We start from the raw sequence: 22,336 nt of genomic DNA on the forward strand, positions 1-22,336 counted from the left end.
TTTTTTATTCCACAAATGTAAATTTGTAAAAAGAAAACCATCCTTCCACAAACAATTCAGCTATTTTCTCTCACTTTTATATTGCATAAAGGTCTGGGGACATACATGTAAAACAATCACAACACAATCATCACATTACAAAAGAAAGCATACTTGCCAACCTTGAGACCTCCGATTTCGGGAGGTGGGGGTTGGGGGCGTGGTCTGGGGTAGGGAGGGGCGTGGTTAAGAGGGGAGGAGTATATTGACAGCTAGAATTCACCAAGTTAAGTATTTCATACATATATATATATATATATTTATTTTTTATTTCTATATATATATATATATATATATATATATATATATATACATATATATATATATATATATTTATATATATATATATATATATATATATATATATATATATATATATATATATATATATATATATATATATTTATATATATATAGATAGATATCTACACCCCGCCTTCCGCCCGATTGTAGCTGAGATAGGCTCCAGCGCCCCCCGCGACCCCAAAGGGAATAAGCGGTAGAAAATGGATGGATGGATGGATAGATGGATATCTACACCCTGAAAATATGCAAACACACTGTGTTTAGATAATTGATACTTCAAACTTGCATAAATAAATCTTAAGGAATATAACATAACTTGGCTTCTGAGAGTTTCAAAATGTAATGAATAAAATGCTAAAGTTGTTGATAAACAAGCAATTATTTTAATAATTAAATATGGTCATTTTAAATGAATTATTATGACAATTTAAAATCAATTATTTCAAATATGTTTATTTTAATGTATAATTCTATGGCTGGATGTAATAAGGAGTCACGAAAAAATACAAATACAAATACAATTCATATTGATGTTTTTAGCAAAATATAGTAAAAATGTATTTATTTATTTATTTTTTTAATTAATAAATATATTTATTTTTAGGTAAGATAAACATAATAATACAATTTATATCTAGTCTGGATGATTTAGTTCTTGTCACCCTGTTGTCCTCCCGTCATGAAAAAAGGCTGTCCTCACTCAGGTCCGCATGGAGCTGGAGGGGGCGTGGCTTCCAGCTCCGGCTGAAAACCGGGAGAATATTTGTTCCGGGAGGTTTTCGGGAGAGGCGCTGAATTTCGGGAGTCTCCCGGAAAATTCGGGAGGGTTGGCAAGTACGCCATTTTTTAAAACACAACAATGGGGGTTTATTTTTTTTAATCCACAAATGTAAATTTGTAAAAAGAAAACCATCCTTACACAAACAATTCAGCCATTTTCTCTCACTTTTATATTGCATAAAGGTCTGGGGGCATACATACAAAACAATCACAACACAATCATCATATTGCAAAAAAAAGTAATAAAGATAATTAATACAATTTTTTATAGAGACCCAACAAATAATTCATAAAGTCACACATTTTAAAATGGTATAAAAGACAACTGTTCAAATGATGTATAAAGTAAATAATAATATGCTTCCTGAAGTGGTCCAGAAAATGTTTCAGATGTGAACCAGTACATATGTATATCATATAAAGGTGCTAATCTATGGGATTATTAACAAATAGAAATATAAATGGTCACACTTCAATATTTCAAACTATTATAAATACGTCTAAAATTGTATTGTGAATTTACAAACCCAAAACCAGTGAAATTGTCACGTTGTGTAAATGGTAAATAAAACAGAATACAATGATTTGAAAATCCTTCTCAACTTATATTCAATTGAAGACTGCAAAGACAAGATATTTAATGTCTGAGCTGAGAAACGTATTTTTATTTTTTTTGCAAATAGTCATTAACTTATAATTTAATGGCAGCAACACATTGCAAAAAAGTTGTCACAGGGGCATTTTTACCACTGTGTTACATGGCCTTTACTTTTAACAACACTCAGTAAACGTTTGGCAACTGAGGAGACCAAGTTTTGAAGCTTTTCAGGTGGAATTCTTTCCCATTCTTGCTTGATGTACAGCTTAAGTTGTTCAACAGTCTGGGGTCTCGTTGTGCTATTTTAGGCTTCATAATGCGCCACACATTTTCAATGGGAGACAAGTCTGGACTACAGGCAGGCCAGTCTAGTACCCACACTCTTTTACTATGAAGCCACGCTGTTGTAACACGTGGCTTGGCATTGTCTTGCTGAAATAAGCAGGGATGTCCATGGTAACGTTGCTTGGATGGCAACATATATTGCTCCAAAACCTGTATGTACCTTTCAGCATTAATGGTAAGCTACCCATGTCTTGGGCACTAATACACCCCCATACCATCAGACATGCTGGCTTTTACACTTTGCGCCTATAACAATCCGGATGTTTCTTTTCCTCTTTGGTCCGGAGGACACGACGTCCACAGTTTCCAAAAACAATTTGAAATGTGGACTCGTCAGACCACAGAACACTTTTCCACTTTGCATCAGTTCATCTGGGAAGAGCTTGGGCCCTGCAAATCCGGCGGCGTTTCTGGGTGTTGTTGATAAATGACTTTGCACGTACTCGGGTTAATGACAAACATGCTAGTGAAATGTCCAGATTTGCTAAGTCACATGAGGCATTCAGTAAGTTTACATGTACTTAAAACAAACAAGTTATTATATGAATTGGCCTGAAAACAAACACACTGCTCTTTACAACATTATTCACAGGAAAAGAAGACCACTTTTTACGAGGGATGGGCAATATGGCCTAAAATCTATATTGCGATAAATTCCCTTCCACTTGAGTGCAGCTGGGATAGGCTCCAGCGCCCCCTTTGATTTTAATGTCAGTTACTGACAGTGTTGGGTTAGTTACTGAAAACCAGTAACTAGTTACAGTTACTAGTTACTTTATTTCAAAAGTAACTCAGTTACTAACTCAGTTACTTACACCAAAAAGTAATGCGTTACTGTGAAAAGTAACTATTTAGTTACTTATTTTTTTCTCCTTTTTTTTTAAGCCTCCCATTAATGCCCTTTTAGCCTTCATTTCAGTACTGTTATTGCACTGGAGAATAATACAATCTGTTGATCAACTTGACATGCATTTGCATCACTGAACTCTGCTAAGCAATGTGGTCTACATACAACACACAAAGACAAAGATATGTTTCAAAGGGCCAGTTTATTTCAGGCCAAAACAAATTGACAAAACTATTTGAAATAGCTGCAACATAACATACATAAGTAACAAACCGCATAATAACAACATAGCTGTAAAGCTGGCTTCACCCAAGGAAGGCACACATGACATGCACAAAGCCTAATCAGGCATTTTTTTCTCTCAAGGAATTGTGAAATAAAATCATGTATTCAGGAGATCAACACTGTAGTGAAGCCCAGAAGACTCTACACATTTCCCCAGTTTTAGTTTAGAGATAAGGTAAGATTGGCCTGGCCCACTACCATCCCTCTTTATGTTTGTGAACTTTATAGTCTATACATTTAGAGTGATGTGATAATCAAACACTCTAGAAGTCTAGAATGAAAGAGTATATAAGAGAATTGACAGGGTGTACCTTCAATGATGAGCAGAGGCAGAGTTTGGAGTGTTTTCTTTAGCTCGCTTTCCATGTTTATGTACTCACTGTCCAGGTACTTGGAACATGTTTTCCGTGCCATTTGTTGTTTGACGCCGGTATCATGCTATTTAGCTGCCAGAAAACGGGTGACTCCACTGTAGAAATAGCCTGCATGTCTTCTAGCACATACGCTGCAATGGCTCTATCAATGTTGTCCTGGCTAGCATTGCCTCCGTTAAAATCCTTAGGTGGAGGTGAAGTGGCATCGGAGTCTGTGTCTCTCTTTACTAGCTTCGTCAAAGCATGTTGCTTATGTGGCGTGGCGAAGTTGGGAGAGTGGCCGTGCCAGCAATCTGAGGGTTACTGGTTCAATCCCCACCTTCTACCATCCTAGTCATGTCCGTTGTGTCCTTGAGCAAGACACTTGAACCTTGCTCCTGATGGGTCCTGGTTAGTGCCTTGCATGGCAGCTCCCGCCATCAGTGTGTGAATGTGTGTGTGAATGGGTGAATGTGGAAATAGTGTCAAAGCGCTTTGAGTTCCTGAAAAAGGTAGAAAAGCTATACAAGTATAACCCATTTACCATTTATGTATCTGTTTCAGCAGATTTGAATTGCTGTTTTGGGCAGTATTCCCGGGTGCGGTCACTGCTGCTACTCACTTCTCCCCTCACCTCCCAGGGGGTGAATAAGGGTGATGGGTCAAATGCAGAGAATAATTTCACCACACCTAGTGTGTGTGTGACAATCATTGGCACTTTAACTTTAAGTAGATGGGATCTTTGATCCAAGACACAACTTACATTTAACTAAAATGTTCTTTTCTTTGTGCTCGACAAAAGAAAAGTAGTGACAATGTATCCATGTTAAGAAACTCGACTTCTGGCTTCGCCATGATGTCTTTTTAGTTCTTATGAGAGTAGCGTGTGTGTGTGTGGCCCTTTAAGATATGACAGCATGTGAGGTGAGTGACGTCAGTGAGTGAGTGGGCGAGAGAGGTGAGGGAGCGCAACAGTGAATGCGTGCAGGTGCTCTAGCTTGGTGGATGGCTACGTGCAAGACACCAATAAAGTCACAAAATTGCAACAAACCGCCGGCCTCGTCATTCACCCTCGAGTCCGGAGCTGTAAAGACCCACTGCCGGGTAAAGTGAAGGGTGTTAGCCCCGAAGTACATAGGCCCTGGAGGAACGTCTCCCCTGCGCTCCGCTCCTCGGTCGAGGAAAGCACGCCTTTTCTTTTCCTTGTGAGACAGAAGGACGACACTTCTTCTGTTTCTAGCCGATACTACATTAAAAAATAACGTAAAATAACGCAGTAACGCATCATGTAGTAACGGTAACTGAGTTACTGAATATAAAAAATAACGCGTTGGATTACTAGTTACCGCCGAAACTAACGGCGTTACAGTAACGCGTTACTTAGTAACGCGTTAGTCCCAACACTGGTTACTGATGTATAAACTTGGAGAAAAGATTAGGTTGTCTACAGTGTAAATCTGTATTCTGTATTGTTGTCTCTGCTATGACGCCATCTTGTGGTCGAGTTTGCTCACTGCGAGTGCTGTGGGTTGAAAGTGTATTTCCTGTTGCTTTGTGGTTTAAATTATCTCGCCCAGCAACGTTTGTAAGTGTAACCAGGGATTTCCACTGGATGTGGAACGGCGGCGCCACGGCGACAGACCAGTTCCGGTTTTTTTTTCAAGTCAATGTGTCAGTTTCCACCGCCTGTCTTCTATATTTAGTGGTCGACACAACAAGGCGGTTCAATTGAGCTGAAACCTGCTCATGAGGGACAGGAAGTCATGCATAAACACAAAATAAATGATCCAGTTTACTTTCAACCCTGCTAAAAATGTTCTATAGAATTTCTATAGAAAAAGTGTAAAGAATTTCTAAAGAATATCTCAATAGAACTCTATAGAATTTCTAATGAACTTTAGGACCGAAGTTCTATAGAACAGGATTCTAAAGAATGGTTCTATAGAACAGGGTTCTAAAGAATGGTTCTATAGAACAGGATTCCAAAGAATGGTTCTATAGATCACCTCTAAAGAATCAGAATCAGCTTTATTGTCATTACGCAAGGTAACGAGATTGAGGCCATTCCATACAGTGCGATGTGTGCATGCTAGAAAAACAATGTGCAAATATATAAAAATATAAAAAATGTAGAAGTGCAATGAATATGGTGTGAAATGAATATATACATGAAAAAAACAAAAACAAAAACAGGGTGGTTGGTGGAATGGGTTATTGCACCGAAGAGAAGGCAGTTATGAGGGACAATGGGGCAGTCCGTTCAGGATGGTTATGGCCCTGGGGAAGAAGCTGTTCTTTAGCCTGTTTGTTTTGGTTTTAATGCACCTGTAGCGCTTCCCAGAGGGCAGCAGGTGAAACAGGTCAGAGCCAGGGTGGGTGCTGTCCTTGATGATGGCACTGGCTCTGTTGAGGCAGCGGGAGGTGTAGATGTCCGTCAGAGAGGGGAGAGGGCGGCCGATGATCTTCTGAGCCGTCTTGACCACTCTTTGCAGCCTCTCCCTGTCTGCTGCAGTGCAGCTGCCGTACCATACTGTAATACAGTAGGTCAGCAGGCTCTCGATGGACGAGCGGTAGAAGGTCAGCAGCAGGTCAGGCTTCAGGTTGTACTTCCCGAGGACTCTAAGGAAGTGTAGCCGCTGCTGAGCCTTCTTGATGATTGATGTGGTGTTGACTGTCCAGGAGAAGTCATTAGAGATGTGGACTCCAAGGTACCTGAAGGTGTGGACCCTCTCTACACGCTCGCCGTTGATGTAGAGGGGGGCAGGGTCGGTGCTGCTCCTCCTGAAGTCGATGATGATCTCTCTGGTCTTGCTGGTGTTGAGAGCGAGGTTGTTCTCCGAAGACCAGGCCGTCAGCTTCAGGACCTCCTCTCTGTAGGCAGCCTCGTCACCCCTGGAGATGAGCCCGACCACTGTGGTATCGTCGGCGAACTTGACGGTAAGGTTGTCACTGTGGGCCGCACTGCAGTCATGGGTGTAAAGGCAGTAGAGGAGGGGGCTCAGCACACAGCCCTGTGGGGAGCCGATGCTCAGCGTGCGGGAGGATGAGAGGTGCGGGCCAAGTCTCACATTCTGGGGTCGGTCCGTTAGGAAGTCCCTTATCCAGGCGTTTGTGAGAGGGGGGAGGCCAAGAGTGTCCAGTTTATTGCAGAGTCTGTCCGGTACCGAATAGTGCTATAGAAGAAAGTTCTAAAGAGTAGTTCTATAGAACAGGCTCCTATGGAATGGCTTTCTGTGGAATACGGTTCAGAATGATGTAGAAATGATTGGGCAGGCATTCTACAAAATCTGTGGTCTAACACTGGCAATGGAGAAAGACAAATATTGCAGTTGAATGAATGTTGACTTGTATTTATTATATACATGTAACTCAAATCTTGACTTTTGCTCCTATTGTATATAAAATGTCAAATTGTCAGTTTGTGTGAAAGGTCCAATTCTAGTACTTGATGGGAGTCCCCAGTTGGTTTCAAACCCAAAACCTTCAGGATGAGGCACTGAATGGCCAGTAATAAATGTCAGCAGCATAAATCAACATGATCACCGCGCTTCCCCGACTGTTAGAGACGGCTAGACAGGTCCAGCAGAATTTGTTTCTGAGGCCTTCTTTTTTTTTCCATTTTCTGCGCAATGTTCAGTTTCACTCCAATGATTTTCTTTATCACATTTGCTTCACTTGAGGGATGGAGCTTCTTCACAAAATCTGAAAGATCAATAAAATATACCAGAATTAGTGTCTGCAGACACCAAGACACTAGCTGTCATGCAATGAGTTACACTATGGAATTTTTCAGCTCGATAAAGAGAGTGATGTCTATCATTTAATCAATGCAATGGATAGTCAACACACTGCATACATTGCATATCACGCGTTTCTATGCTGTAAGGCACTTGCACTGCTTGACGCACACAAAATCATATGTGGTGCAATCATGCCAGGCTTTACGAACTGCAACAAATCTGTATCAAATTCTGACAGTGCATGTACACTATTCATTAGCTATATAGAAAATCCATTCAGTGTGTGAAATATTTTTCAAATTATTTTCAGGATTTCACTTTCTTGTGAATCTTGTTGTGTACTTGATGGGTGTCCCCAATGGCGTTCAAACAATCACGAAAGTGCATTAATAGAATTCTAATAAAAATATTTAACTTCAATCTGATTGAAACCATATCCACATCGGGAAGGGGATCTGACACATTCCCTATCTAAAAGTCGTTCACTTCTCAACGTGCAGCAGAACCAGGCCCGGCCCTAACCAATCTGGCGCCCTAGGCAAGATTTTAGGTGGCGCCCCCCCCCCACATCGGCAGTGAAGTGTATATACTCACAAGAAACTGAATAGCTTTGTCTTTGATATTTTTTTTTTTTTTACTTACAACTATACCTAATATATAAAGGGGTGGAAAAGTGACTATTACCTGCAGGGCAAACATTAGCTAACCAGAAGGCAATAATGTAAACAAAAAACACCTGCTTAAAAGATCTAATACAAATGTCCCTGAGGAATGTAAGGTGGGAGTACTGTAATTACCTAACGTTATATTATTATTTTCCATAACAATTTAGCCCCCTCCACAATATTAACCCGACGTTAAAACAGAACTAGCTATTTATTGATTAGCAATTGCCGAATCATGTAACATTAGCTTAATGCTAAAAAGCCAGCTACTATCACATTCTGTAACAGACAAATAATTTCATGTAGGCTAACGTTACCTACCTGCTACCTCTGTCTTTTCTCGTTTCTCCTCTTCTTCTTTTCTCTTTTTTCTTCCCTGGGCACCTGACAGTTTTGGCCGTTTTGACATCTTGTGTTGATTTTTTGATGTGGTGACGTCCAAAAAGAGTCATGATACGGGAAGGGAGGGGGCGCACCGTGGGGGGGGGGGGGGGGTAATGTTGTAACAAATAATATTTCTATTAAATAGGCTTTACTTTGCATTTTAATTAACGTGGGATTATTTTTTTGTATTTAGAAATAATAGTACAAACTTTTTTTTTTTTTCTCCAACATTTGTGGCACTGGCGTGGCGCCCCCTGATGGACGGCGCCCTTAGCATTTGCCTATACGGCCTATGCCACGGGCCGGCCCTGAGCAGAACTCACGGAAATTCCCGACGCTGTTAAATAGTAAGGCGGAGAATGCCGATATAAGATATCAAACGAGAAAAACGTGTAGATATCCGTGCGCTGCGGTTTTTGCTTTGTCACTTGATGTTGGTTTCCGACGAGATCAAAGCTAATGTGACCACCCATGCCTATAAATCTGTCAAAACGAACATCTCGCAGTCAATTCATGGACCAAGCCGACTGGAAGCTATGGATATCTATACTTCATGCCAAACGATCACGGAACGACTTGGAGATAGGAAAAGGGTCAGATCCACTTCCCTGATGTGGATATGGTTTTAATCAGATTGATTTAACTTATACTCACCAATAATAGCAGACACTTTCTTGTCATCCAGTTTTGGTTTCTCATGCTTATCCTTAAAAGCATTGGATTTTTTTCCTGTCAAGCTGCTGTTGGCCAGCTCCTCTCTGGTAAACACCACCTCACAAACTGTATATGTGGTTTTCTTTAGGTCTGATCTGCTAACATACTGCAGGTTATTGGCATTGACTGCCACCCCATACCCCAAATCAACCTGTCAATAAAACATGCACACAATATGTTCAAGAACTTAAGACAACTGGTAAACAATACAGCATAAAACTGACAATCCACTGTACAGAATTACTACTGATGATAATTTCAGCTCTATGAGCTGATCTGCAGGTATGGATTATTGATACATACATGTACATTTAGGGTCAACAATAGTCAGTTTCAGACATCTTTTAAACTATAAAAGAGGTTCATTTTATGGTTACAACTTCTGGGCGTTTTTACACATGACGATTCTGTACTTGCTCTGAGTACTGTTGTCTAGTGAATGACCAGACAACAATACTCGGAGCAAGTACAGAAACGTCGTGTGTAAAACGCACAGAAGTTGTTACCATAAAATTAACCTCTGTTAATATTATACCCCAACTTCTAAATGTTACTTAAAGGGAATATATGTTCAACAATAAACAACCAAATGTATATGCCTATAGAAGAAAATCTATTTTTTGCTTTTCATCTTGAGTTTGAATGCAACACTCAGGGTTCAAAATTTGCCATACATGTTTACCAGTTGTTTGTTTCATTGCCATATACGTTTATTGCTGTAACATTTGATTCAGTTTAATATTAAAAAAAACCAAATACCATTTGGTGCTGTGACATTTACTGAAAATAACACACAACACACTTACCTGGCCATCCTCATCGACCTCGTAATCAAACACCCGCTGTAGATGGGCCTGTGTCGGTGTCACAGTTGGTGACCTGAATGGCACTGGCGAAGATCTGTGACTGGTTGGCGTTGAAGGATACGGTGGCTGTGACAATCTCTCGGTAGTCTGTACCAATGTTGATGGTACGGATTGGCCAATCGCAGAAGTTGTCGGTATCTGCAGATCGACAGCAGGACGTCGAGCTGATGGTGTTGTTGCCTGACGTGATAAGTCGTCTATCTTCATTAGAAGGCCAGGAAGTCCTTTAATAGAAAAAAGTACATTGTGATGCAGACACAATAAAAAAAATAAATACATTAATAACATGAAGCTGGCGATATCCAAACCGCTCGGCTCTAACCCCAGCTATCATAATGTAAGGGTATTTTGATAGGAATCTTGTTCAAGTCAAGGGAAACATGGTAAGGAAGCAATCAAAGATGAAAAATATATATACCGTATTTTCCGCACCATAAGCCGCCCTGGGTTCTAAGCCGCGCCTTCAATGAACGGCATATTTCAAAACTTTGTCCACCTATAAGCCGCCCCGTGTTATAAGCCGCATCTAACTGCGCTAAAGGAATGTCAAAAAAACAGTCAGATAGGTCAGTCAAACTTTAATAATATATTAAAAACCAGCGTGATGTGGGCGCGCATGGAGTCGTATATCAACATGGACGGAGCTGCGTGAAAAAAGCCACCCGGCCTCTTCGCGTAAACTTACCTTAACCACTCGCTCATCTTTTCTTCATCCATCCATCCCTTCGAGTTAGCTTTTATGATGACGCCGGCTGGAAAGGTCTCTTTTGGCAAGGTCTTCCTTTTGAATATCACCATGGGTGGAAGTTTCTGGCCATTAGCATGGCAAGCTAGAACCACAGTGAAGGATGACTTCTCATTCTCTGTGGTGCGAATATTCACCGTACGTGCTCCCGTTGTATCCACAGTGCGGTTCACAGGAATATCAAAAGTCAGTGGAACCTCGTCCATGTTGATAATGTTCTCTGGCCGGATCTTTTTTTCAGCTATCTTGTTTTTACAATATGCACGGAAAGTAGTCAGCTTTTCTTGAAAGTCTTTAGGCAGTTGCTGTGAAATAGTAGTCCGTGTGCGGATGGAGAGATTGCGTCTTTTCATGAACCGGAAACCTGTCGCTTAGTAGGAGCCATTTTGTGGTCTTTACAGATGTAAACACACAAAGGAAATGAAATGTAATATCCGCGCCCTTCTTCTTCTTCTACCGGGGCGGGTGGTTGCTTACAGTAGAAGAAGAAGCGCTTCCTGTTCTATGGGGGCGGGTGCTTACCTTGGCGGTTGCTTGCGTAGAAGAAGAAGCACTTCCTCTTCTACGGGGAAAAAAGATGGCGGCTGTTTACCGTAGTTGCGAGACCGAAACTTTATGAAAATGAATCTTAATATTAATCCATATATAAAGCGCACCGGGTTATAAGCCGCACTGTCAGCTTTTGAGTAAATTTGTGGTTTTTAGATGCGGCTAATAGTGCGGAAAATACGGTAACCATATATATTAATTTATCCTGACCACGCGAAGATTTAATATTTGTCGGTCAAGTATTAATCAGATATCCAGCTGAGACAAAATATCAAGAAGGAAGGGACGTAACTCTTGCTAATATAAGAGAAACACACAAAAACGGACGGACAGACAGACAAACAAACAAGTACCATATGGCCTCCCCTTATTTAGAGGGGAGGACATCACAACTTAGGATGTACAAGGATGTTAAAGTAGAATATTGTGTTTAAGGCGGATGGTATTCAACACTTTAAAAAGTCCTAATGGACATGAAGTCAACTTGTCAAAAGGTTTTCAGACCTAATTTCACCTCCTTGACACAAATGGACAAAAACATGCTGATTCTAAAAGGCCCCAAATTAAAGAACCATAACAGGCATATCCCGGGCAGCTATACGGGGGCCTGTACTCCAGCGTTGTATTAAAATGACTAGTTCCATCTCCAACATGAAAGCGAGTGTCGCCAACACTACTGCACGCAGGAAAACGTGTGGAGGAGAATTGCAAGTAGCCGAAACAAAGATTGTGAATGACTGACAAGAGGCTCACTTTGTTCATGTAAGTCTACTGTGGAATAAACATGCTCAGGTGCTGAGAGCGATGCACAGAGTGAGACGTCTTAGTCCAGTTTAAAATCCACAGACCAAGAAGGAAACACACGGACATAAAAATGTATTGATGACGGCAATAATTAAGTTATTAGGTTTATTTTCATGTACCGCATTTTTCGGACTATAAGGCGAACTTAAAATCCTTTCATTTTCTCAAAAATCGACAGTGCGCTTTATAACCCGGTGCGCCCAATGTACGGAATAATTCTGGTTGTGCTTACCGACCTCGAAGCAATTTTATTTGGTACAAGGTGTAATGATAATTCTGACCAGTAGATGGTAGTCACACATAAAATATACGTATAGACTGCAATATGACGCCAGTAAATAACACCAAAACTTTAAATGTTTTATTGAAAATAAAGAAGATTACACACAGCACTCAAAAATCTGTCAAAATGTTTTAGTACGACTTTGAAGCCGCACCGCTTGATGGATTGTCGGCCCATTACGGCTACCCTAGTCAGAGATACAAGTATTACTATGGTGTGTGTATAAGGACCGCAACATGGCACCCATTAGCAAACATATTATCTGGTGTTTTGTTTCACAATATTATGCAAAACTTTTCTTACCTTCTAGTACCTGCTGATGTGTATTTGGGATCTGCATAAGTCCTGAAAATGTGTGCACATCTGCCATTGTAGTCTGTGCCGATACCATAGTCTATCTACGCTTCTTCTTTTTCTCTATCTTCTTGTTATGGGACATTCATCCTCTGCTGTTGCCATTTCTAATATAAAGTAGTGTAAAGTTCTAAATTATATCTGTCAGTAAACTCACCATGAAAGCGCTAAAACATACCGGTGTAGTGAGTTTACATTATTCACCCAAGGAACTTTGGTTATTAGAGTTCCGGTCGGACGGTTTTTCACGGGACATATTTCGGGTGTTGTTGTTGCACTAGTGAGCCACGGATGAGGAGATGCTGCTCCGTTATTGATTGAAGTAAAGTCTGAATGTCAGTAAAACAGTTAGCTCCATCTTTTGACACTTCTTCCACTTCCGTCCTTGCACGCTACACCGCTACAACAAAGATGACGGGGAGAAGACGCTGTCGAAGGTGAGCCAAGTAAATAAGACCGCCCACAAAACGGCGCATCCTGAAGTGACCGTCAGAAAGCGACTTGAAGATGATCTGTAAAACATCATCTATGCAACATTTTGACCAAAGAACCACCTTCACATGTTCTGTAGACCACAAGAAAGTCTTTTACATTTAGAAAAAAAAAAAGAAAAAGACTCCTTTAATGCGCCTTATAATCCGGTACGCCTTTTGTATGAAAATAGACCTTACTAGACCCGCTCATCGGCAGTGCGCCTTATAATCCGGTGTACCCTATGACCCAGAAAATACGGTACACCGGTCCTGGCCTACAATTGCATGAATATATTAATGCCTCTGGACATCCTATTTAATGCTTTTTAATACCAGTTAAGGCCTTAATTTAGGAAAAGTCCATTTAATGACTTTTAATGCTTTTTAAAGACCTACAGAAACCCTGTTGAAGCTCTTAAATTTAAACAAATGTGGACCGATTGATGCAAAAATCGACAGTATAATATCAGTATAAGGTTGATACAGTGGTTTGATCGATATTTTGTATTATATATATTTCGATGATTTTGTTATTGTTTACAAACTCAGTAAATAAGGAAGACTTTAAGGGCATAAACCAAATGATTAAATTCAGAGCCATATTTAAATATTAAATTGATATTCTAACACCACCATCCTGTGTTTTTGTCTGATTATGATTCGGAACAAAAATGTAATCATTCAATGATCTTGAAAAATGTAAATATCAGTATCCACATTGGTATGACCGATACTGCCCCTGTAGCTACTTGGTACTGGATCGATACCTACATTTGTAGTATCAGCCAAAACTAAAGTATCAAACAAGAAAACAAGTGATTATTACATTTGAATAAAAGAGAAGAATAAGTGATTATTACATTTTAACAGAAGTGTAGATAGAAACACGTTACATTAGAAAGTTCCTGAATAAAAATATTGTTCATGGAATTATTGAGACATTTCTAGGATGTATTTACGATTTTTACGAGATTGTGATAGAATTTAATACATTCTAAGGCAACTCGACGGTTCCAGGTTCGATCCTAGTCACTGCTGTTGTGTCCTTGAGCAAGGTACTTTACCCACCTGCTCCCAGTGCCACCCACACTGGTTTAAATGTAACTTATATAATGGGTTTCACTATGTAAAATGCTCTGAATCACTAGAAAAAAGCGCTAAATAAATATACTTCACTTCACTTAAAAGGGAACCAAACTTTTATTTATTTTGCCTATCCAGGACACATATATTTTTATTCTTTATGCATTCTAAATAGTAAATATATGCGATCAAAAGATTGCTTACATAGAGGCTATTAGAGTCGCACTATTCTGCCTACAAAGAACTTAAAAACATCCAAACACCTCTATTACGGTTTTATGTACATGCAGTAGGTATATATGTCATTTAGTAACAGGTACATTTTTAAAAACATGTAATATTTACGTATTTTTGCTCATAAGCGCATTAATTTCAAAAACGCATCACAACGTTCGCTTTTTTTTTAACATCACTGCAGACTTCATGAGAGCCAACAAACATAATAAAACATCACTTACTGTACAAGGTCTGCTGTCACTATGACGCAGACTGATAGAATCTTGCTATATTCCCGTTTAGATCAAAATAAAACTCATAATCATCGCATGAAAAAGGGGGGTCTAAATTGGCTGTCAAATGGTACCAACTTGTCAGAGTACGTCTTCATCCTTCTACTATCCAGGTGAGAGGCATGATTCATGATCTGGAATAATCTTTCACCAGCACCGAGGCGCGGAAGGAGCTCACCAGCCGGTGATGTCAACATAGACACACAAGCTATAAATAGTTTGACTGCGTTAGCACTTATAATAACAATATCGCTAATGCTTGCTATTCAAGCCACGAAATGCAAATGGGGTATTGTTGGCGCTTTTTGGATGGTTATAGAGGACCTCATATTGGCTCCATTGCAAGTGGACTTTTATTTACATTTATGAGTTAGAATGTGATTTTAAAAGATATATATATATCCATCGTCATGTCTTTTCTAATGATTGTGAACGATAGAAAAAATTCCTCAAAAAAGTGCAGTTCCCGTCTAAATTCCAGTGATTAGATTTAAGACTTTAAGTCTATGAGCATGAAGTGATGAAGCCTACTTGGATGAGAGGACAAACGTCTTCTAAGACGAAGTGAACAGTCCAGTTGTGATGGATTGAATGCCCTGAGAATAAAATGATATGTGCTTACTTGGACTGTGATGAAGCTGTGAGGACTCAGGTGGTTTGTCTTCATGCTCTTCAGTCTTCACAGAGACAACAGTCAGTGGAAACTTGCTGACATCATCCTCCTCCTGCCCTAGAAGACACTCTCCCTCCTGAGTGATCCACACTTCCTCCTCTTCCTCTTTAATGTGGGGCGGCTGTGGATCCTCATCTTCCTCTTTAATGTGAGGGGGCTGCTGGACGTCTGTTGGGTAAATAAGTAAATAAGATAAAGAGAGAACAGAAATAGTTTTGGACTGACACTGTTAACACGATGACATTATTTGTGTTCTTTCCTGTGTTGTGTAGCAAAAGAACCAATAAATAGGCAGGAAATACCTCCTCTTGTCCCAGTCACTATAATTAATTCAAAAGTGAGTACAAAAACAGATTTGGAAATTTGATGGGAAGCAATTTGAAAAGTTTTTTATAAGTACGAGGCAACATTAATTGAGGGATTCTTAACTTTACACTCACTGGTGTAAAGTGTGTAAATATTGTATTGTGTATACGGTCTATGACACCTAAACTTAACCATAATATTTTAATTACATAATCATGACCAAAACTTCAATATCATGGAAATAAAAAAAAATCTAATTCCAAAATTACTTAAAAAAACATTCATGGTATGTTTTTGTCATCATGCAAAATACTTTTTTGTGATCATTTTGTTGGCTGGGCCAAAAGGAACTTTTACCAAAAACGTGGTGTTTTATGGAGTATCTCCATTAGGGATGTCCCGATCCAGGTTTTTGCACTTCTGATCCGATACCGATGTTGTTTTTGCACTTCCGATCCGATACCGATACTGGCCGATACTGGCCTATCCGAGCATGTATTAAAGTTTAAAGATATTTAGCCTACTTAGTTGTCAGATTCATGTTGAAAAGGGTTTTAGTACTCTTGATAACAACTAGCCAGCTGAATTAGGTGAGTTTGAATAATACACAATGGTTGGTAACAAGAAACTGACCTGTTTATTCAAGGATAAACACAAAATAGACAAAATTATACATGACAAACAAAAATTGCATCATTGAACAGTAAAAAAGTGGACAGTATAAAGTGCAAATAATGCTGTAAACATTATTTTAAAAAAAGCAAAACACACAAACAACCTGAGTGGGATAAAATGTCTATAACTCAGCATCAATACTTGCTCTTGAACAAGTGTAAACTTAAAAAAAAAAAAAAACTATCTACACACTCCCTTCAATTGTTTCCCCCCCCCCCCCTGACTGCAGTCCGAGCATATAGAGGAGATTCTTTCTAACAAAGACGAGCACTTCAAGATGTTCAGGTGTCAGCCTGCTCCTGTGTTCATCAATGATGAGTGAGGCTGTGCTAAAAAGCCTCTCACTCTCAACACTGGTGCAAGGAGCACTAGACTTAGACTTAGACTTAGACTGAGAAAATCTTTATTGTCCCCGAGGGGCAATTTGGTTTGCAGCAGTAGTCATTAAAAAACAAGGTTCAACAGTAAAAACGAGGTACAACAGTAAAAACAAGGTACAACAATAAAACAAGGTACAAATACATAAAATACATACAACATACAAGCCATCATGAAAGCATTGAGCTAAAAACTAAAAACTAAAAACATTTGTAAAACAATAAAAACTAATCATCAATCAATCAATCAATCAATCTTTATTTATATAGCCCTAAATCACAAGTGTCTCAAAGGGCTGCACAAGCCACAACGACATCCTCGGTACAAAGCCCACATAAGGGCAAGGAAAAACTCACCCCAGTGGGACGTTGATGTGAATGACTATGAGAAACCTTGGAGAGGACCGCATATGTGGGTAACCCCCCCCCCCCAATCATCACACGTCGCTTCCCACTAAAGTGACTGCATAGCAGCTAAGCTTGTTTAAGAAGCTCATTTATAAAGGCAACAGCTGAGGGAACAAAGGGTCTTATGTATCTGTTGTTTTTGGCCTTTCTATTAGTAGGGGCGTACCTGCATCCTGAGGGCAAGAGTCTAAACTCTGAGAAGAGAGGATGCTGAGGGTTGACCAGAATTGCCTTTGCCTTCTGGATGACTCTGGCCTGATAGATCTGGTTCAGGGGGTTCAAGGTAGTGCCTATGGTCTTTTGGCACACCTTGATTATACCACCCAATATATTTTTATTGGCCACACTGAGGTTACCAAACCAGGAAGTGATGGAATAAGTTAAAATAGATTCAATACAAGATGAATAGAACATCCTCATCAGTGTCCTATCAGTGTCCTATCCACTAAGGAACTTGGCTGCTGTTGCTGCCAGGGCGGGTAGTCCAGACTGATTGTCTCTCCAGTATTGAAAATTATTGCTCTTACACCCAGCTGGAGGCTCACTGAGGTAGCTCTCCAATTGAAACAGTGCCCCTTGGGTGATCTGCTGCTCAGATGGACCTGCTGTGCAGCTCTCCTCCAGTATCTCGTCAAAGTAGCTGCCCCTTTTCCACATGTGGTCCTGGCTTGGTGTATTTTAAGCCCTCTTGTGTTTTTGCGGGTCTTTCCGCAATGACACTTTACCTCCAATACCTCTCCAGTTATAGTTGTTTGGGTGAGCCGTCTCTTTGTCCGTGATCCATTCCTGGCCGTTACCGTTGTGTCCGTCCCGTTGAGTCTCTCATCCTCCCCCCCTCTCGGGCGACTCTGGGGGTATTGCTCATTGTGAATTTCCGTAGCTTGGGTTGGTGCCCTCTTGCGAGTGCTGTGCATGAGGTGGCTGGCCTCATCCACCCATGCCAGTCTTTCCTGGAGGTCATTTGTCTTTCCAGAGTCACCGAACTTCCTCGGTTGCCATCCAGGCTTTCCTGGAAGTCACTGGTTTCCCAGAAATCTATGATTATATTACATACGGAGATGCTTTCCTCTTCATTCACCTTAGGTGAATGGAGCCTTGGCCAGGAGGACTTGATATCATCAGATGGTATCCAGCGGTCATTGGGTGTTTCGACCCTCAACCATAACACCCTACCGCTGGTAGCCAAGTCACTGCCTATCTCCTCCTCCTGGCTTCCAGCTCATCTCGTCTCTCCTGCTCCATAACCAGCAAAAGGCTCTCTCTGCTGCCTCCCCCATCCTGCGAGCTGCTGTCTTTCTCTCCTTCCCTGTTATTCCCAAGGCTGTGAGCATTCACTCATCTTGGGCCACTTAATTCGTTCTCTCGCAGGGTGGGTTTGGCTCTCTGAAGAGGTATGGGGTGGATCCCGCCTGAGGTCTTGAGGTGGCACAGGTGCTGAGAGATCTCCAGTGCTGTGGGGCGCTTCCTGCCTGGAGCTCTCCTGCGTCTCACCAGGTGCTACCACTGTGCGCTGCACCTGTGTCCCCCCTTTTCCACACGTGGTCCTGGCTTGGTGTATTTTAAGCCCTCTTGTGTTTTTGCAGGTCTTTCCGCAATGACGCATTTCAGTAGGCCTTTAAGTCGTCTGTTTTCACTGCAAAATTCCACAGTATTCTGGACATCTGTGTTGGTGAATCTTTTGCAATTTGTTCAATGAACAATGGAGACAGCAAAGAAGAAAGCTGTAGGTGGGAAGCGGTGTATTGCGGCAGGTGTTGAGCCGGATAACGCACCCCCGTCGTAGAATGCACGCCCTGACTGTTGTGCCGGATAACACAGCCGGTGTTTCATTGTTTACATTCCCGAAAGATGACAGTCAAGCTTTACCATTGGCCTGTGGAGAACTGGGACAAAAGAGACTCTTACCAGGAGGACTTTGAGTTGGATACGCAGACGCGGTACCGTGAGTACGCATGCAGCTGCGGCTTCCAAACATTTGATCGCTTGCCCGTACGTGCGTGCCGCTATGTGCATGTCACGTACGTAACTTTGGGGAAATATATGTGCTGTATGAACTTTGGGGAGGTGAACGGTACTTTGGGCTGTGGGATTGAGTGTGTTGTGCAGGTGCTTGAGTTGTATTGGCGGGTTATATGGACGGGAGGGGAGAGGTGTTTGTTATGCAGGATTAATTTGTGGCATATTAAATGTAAGCCTGGTTGTGTTGTGGCTAATAGAGTATATATTTATGTCTTGTGTTTATTTACTGTTTGTCATTCCCAGCTGAATATCAGGTCCCACCCGCCTCTCACAGCATCTTCCCTATCTGAATCGCTCCCACTGCCCTCTAGTCCTTCACTCTCACTTTCCTCATCCACGAATCTTTCATCCTCGCTCAAACTAATGGAGAAATCGTCACTTTCTCGGTCCGAATCGCTCTCGCTGCTGGTGGCCATGATTGTAAACAATGTGCAGATGTGAGGAGCTCCACAACCTGTGACGTCACGCTACTCGTCTGCTACTTCCGGTACAGGCAAGGCTTTTTTATCAGCGACCAAAAGTTGAGAACTTTTTTGTCGATGTTCTCTACTAAATCCTTTCAGCAAAAATATGGCAATATCGCGAAATGATCAAGTATGACACATAGAATGGACCTGCTATCCCCGTTTAAATAAAAAAAATCGCATTTCAGTAGGCCTTTAAAATAATTTTTAGGATGTTGTTTTGCAATTGAAGACAACACTTGTGCATTATGTGATATGGAAACAAAATAAACAGTTTATTTTATGAATGTATGCAAAGTAAATCTCTGTGGGATGATGTACAATATTGGCTTTTGCCGGACACTCCAAACTTTGATTGCATATTAATGCATGTACTTGACTGAAAAAAGCACTAATACAAAATATCTAATGTATAAATGTAGAAGCATGTTAAAAAGATTGTTACACAAACAACAATGTCACACATGTTGTTAGAACGTCAAAATTAAAGTCTTGACAGTTTATTTCAAATCCTGCAGTTTTATTTGCTGCTGCTGTTCTCACCAGCACACTTGTGTTTCTTACACTGGTACTTATAAGAGAATCTTTCACCACACACACTGCAACTCACCACTTTCTCTCCTGTGTGTCTTCTCGTGTGTACTACAAGGTTTGATTGGTCACAAAAGCTTCTGTTGCAGATTAAACATGTATAAGGTTTCTCACCAGTGTGTGTTCTCATGTGTACTTTCAAATAGCGACTTTCTACAAAACCTTTACCACATATCGAACAGATAAAACGTTTTTCTCCGGTGTGTCTTCTTCTGTGTTTTACCAAACATGAACTGTGTGCAAAACCTTTACCACAGATTGAACAAATAAAAGGTTTTTCACCAGTGTGTGTTCTCATGTGTACTTTCAAATTGTGACTTTGTACAAAACCTTTACCACAGAGTGAACAGATAAAAGGTTTTTCTCCGGTGTGTGATCTCATGTGTGTTTCCAGAAGACTATGGTATTTAAAGGTTTTGTCACAGTGAGAACATTTGAAGTGAGTGTTGTCAGTGTGACATGTCTTATCATCTTTAGAGTCTTCATCATCAGTGTCAGGAGAGTGTGACGTTGTGTCCTCACTATCTGATAGTGGAGCTAAGAGCTTGTCTGCTTGTGATCCTCCACAGTGGTCTCCATCAGCTTCTGTTGTCATGTGTTGTGTTGAGCTGCTGCTTGGAGGCTCCGCCTCTCTCTTCTCCTCACTTTCACCTTTGACCTCATCATCTTCACTCTTCACAGGGACACCAGTCACTGGGAACTCCACCAACCATTTAGGCTGACTGATGACGTGTTCCTCCTCTTCCTCTTTAATGTGCAGCGGCTCTTGGTACTCCTCTTCCTCTTTAAAGTAGGGGTTCAGTGGGTCCTCCTTTTCCTCTTCAATGTGAGGGCTCAGCGGGTTCTCTTGCTCCTTAAAGTGAGGGGTCAGTGGGTCCTCCTCTTCATTTTTGCTGCGTAAGATCAGTGGGTCCACCGCTTGACCTTTAATGTGAAGGGTCAGTTTAACACTATGGGTCTGTGGCGTCTCGTCTTCCTCTTTAATATGGGGGGGCTGTGACTCCTCCCCTCCCTCTTTAATGTGATGGGAATGAGGTACATCTTCTTCCTCTTTAATGTGGTGGGGCTGTGGCTCTTCTTCCTGCTCACGAGGAAGATGTTCTTCTATGACATCTGCGGGACAGGAGAAAACAAACATTCTTTAGAAAAGTCCAGCTTTGCTCAGTCACATGAGACATTGTCCTGCACCAACATATGATCTCACAATCTCATCAGTTTCCCCTCACAGCAGTCAGGGTACTTCCAGCTGACACATGAAGAAGACCTTCAGGGGAATGTCTTCCCAGGCCAACGTCCAATCCACCTTATTCATATAAAAACATCCTAAAAGTCATTCCTGCAAACCTTAATGGTAGACGCCATACTAGTGTGCTGTTCTTTCTCTGAAAAAGAAATACACACACAGGAAATAATGTACCACATGCCAGCGTCCACACAGTAGTACTAGTGATGAGCTCCTTCTGCTGGTGGACAATAATTACAGTGATTTTCACATTTATCTTCAGAGACATGTCTACTCTAAAAAAAAAAAAAAAAGCATGAGCATGTTGGCCAAAAAAGATGACATCTGTTTTGCTTTCATTTAGATCAGGGGTCTCAGAAACACGGCCCGTGGGCCAATTGCGGCCCTTAATATGAAAGTTTAAAGGCCTACTGAAATGCGATTTTCTTATTTAAACGGGGATAGCAGGTCCATTCTATGTGTCATACTTGATCATTTCGCGATATTGCCATATTTTTGCTGAAAGGATTTAGTAGAGAACATCGACGATAAAGTTCGCAACTTTTGGTCGCTATTAATAAAGCCTTGCCTGTACCGGAAGTAGCAGACGAGTAGCGTGACGTCACAGGTTGTGGAGCTCCTCACATCTGCACATTGTTTACAATCATGGCCACCAGCAGCGAGAGCGATTCGGACCGAGAAAGCCACGATTTCCCCATTAATTTGAGCGAGGATGAAAGATTTGTGGATGAGGAAAGTGAGAGTGAAGGACTAGAGGGCAGTGGGAGCGATTCAGATAGGGAAGATGCTGTGAGAGGCGGGTGGGACCTGATATTCAGCTGGGAATGACTAAAACAGTAAATAAACACAAGACATATA

The 22,336-nt window shown here is 41.0% G+C and overlaps 1 protein-coding gene across 4 annotated transcripts in view; it reads right to left on the bottom strand.

Annotated features, from left to right (window-relative positions):
- Positions 1–6,657: 6,657 nt before the first annotated feature.
- LOC133575717 (uncharacterized) overlaps positions 6,658–22,336 on the bottom strand; it is a 215,002-nt gene continuing 199,323 nt past the window's right edge. For 2 of the 4 annotated variants that reach the window (XM_061928510.1, XM_061928513.2), the window contains one exon: positions 20,115–21,348. In XM_061928510.1, coding sequence (XP_061784494.1) covers positions 20,165–21,348 — 1,184 coding nt within the window. In that variant the 3' untranslated portion in view covers positions 20,115–20,164. Of the gene's footprint in view, positions 7,256–8,996; positions 9,208–9,862; positions 10,147–15,344; positions 15,564–20,114; positions 21,349–22,336 lie in introns of those variants that run through there. The other 2 variants (XM_061928514.1, XM_072912166.1) reach the window with 2 other exon arrangements.

The sequence above is a fragment of the Nerophis lumbriciformis genome, linkage group LG33 (assembly GCF_033978685.3).
Source record: "Nerophis lumbriciformis linkage group LG33, RoL_Nlum_v2.1, whole genome shotgun sequence".
NCBI lineage: Eukaryota > Metazoa > Chordata > Actinopteri > Syngnathiformes > Syngnathidae > Nerophis > Nerophis lumbriciformis.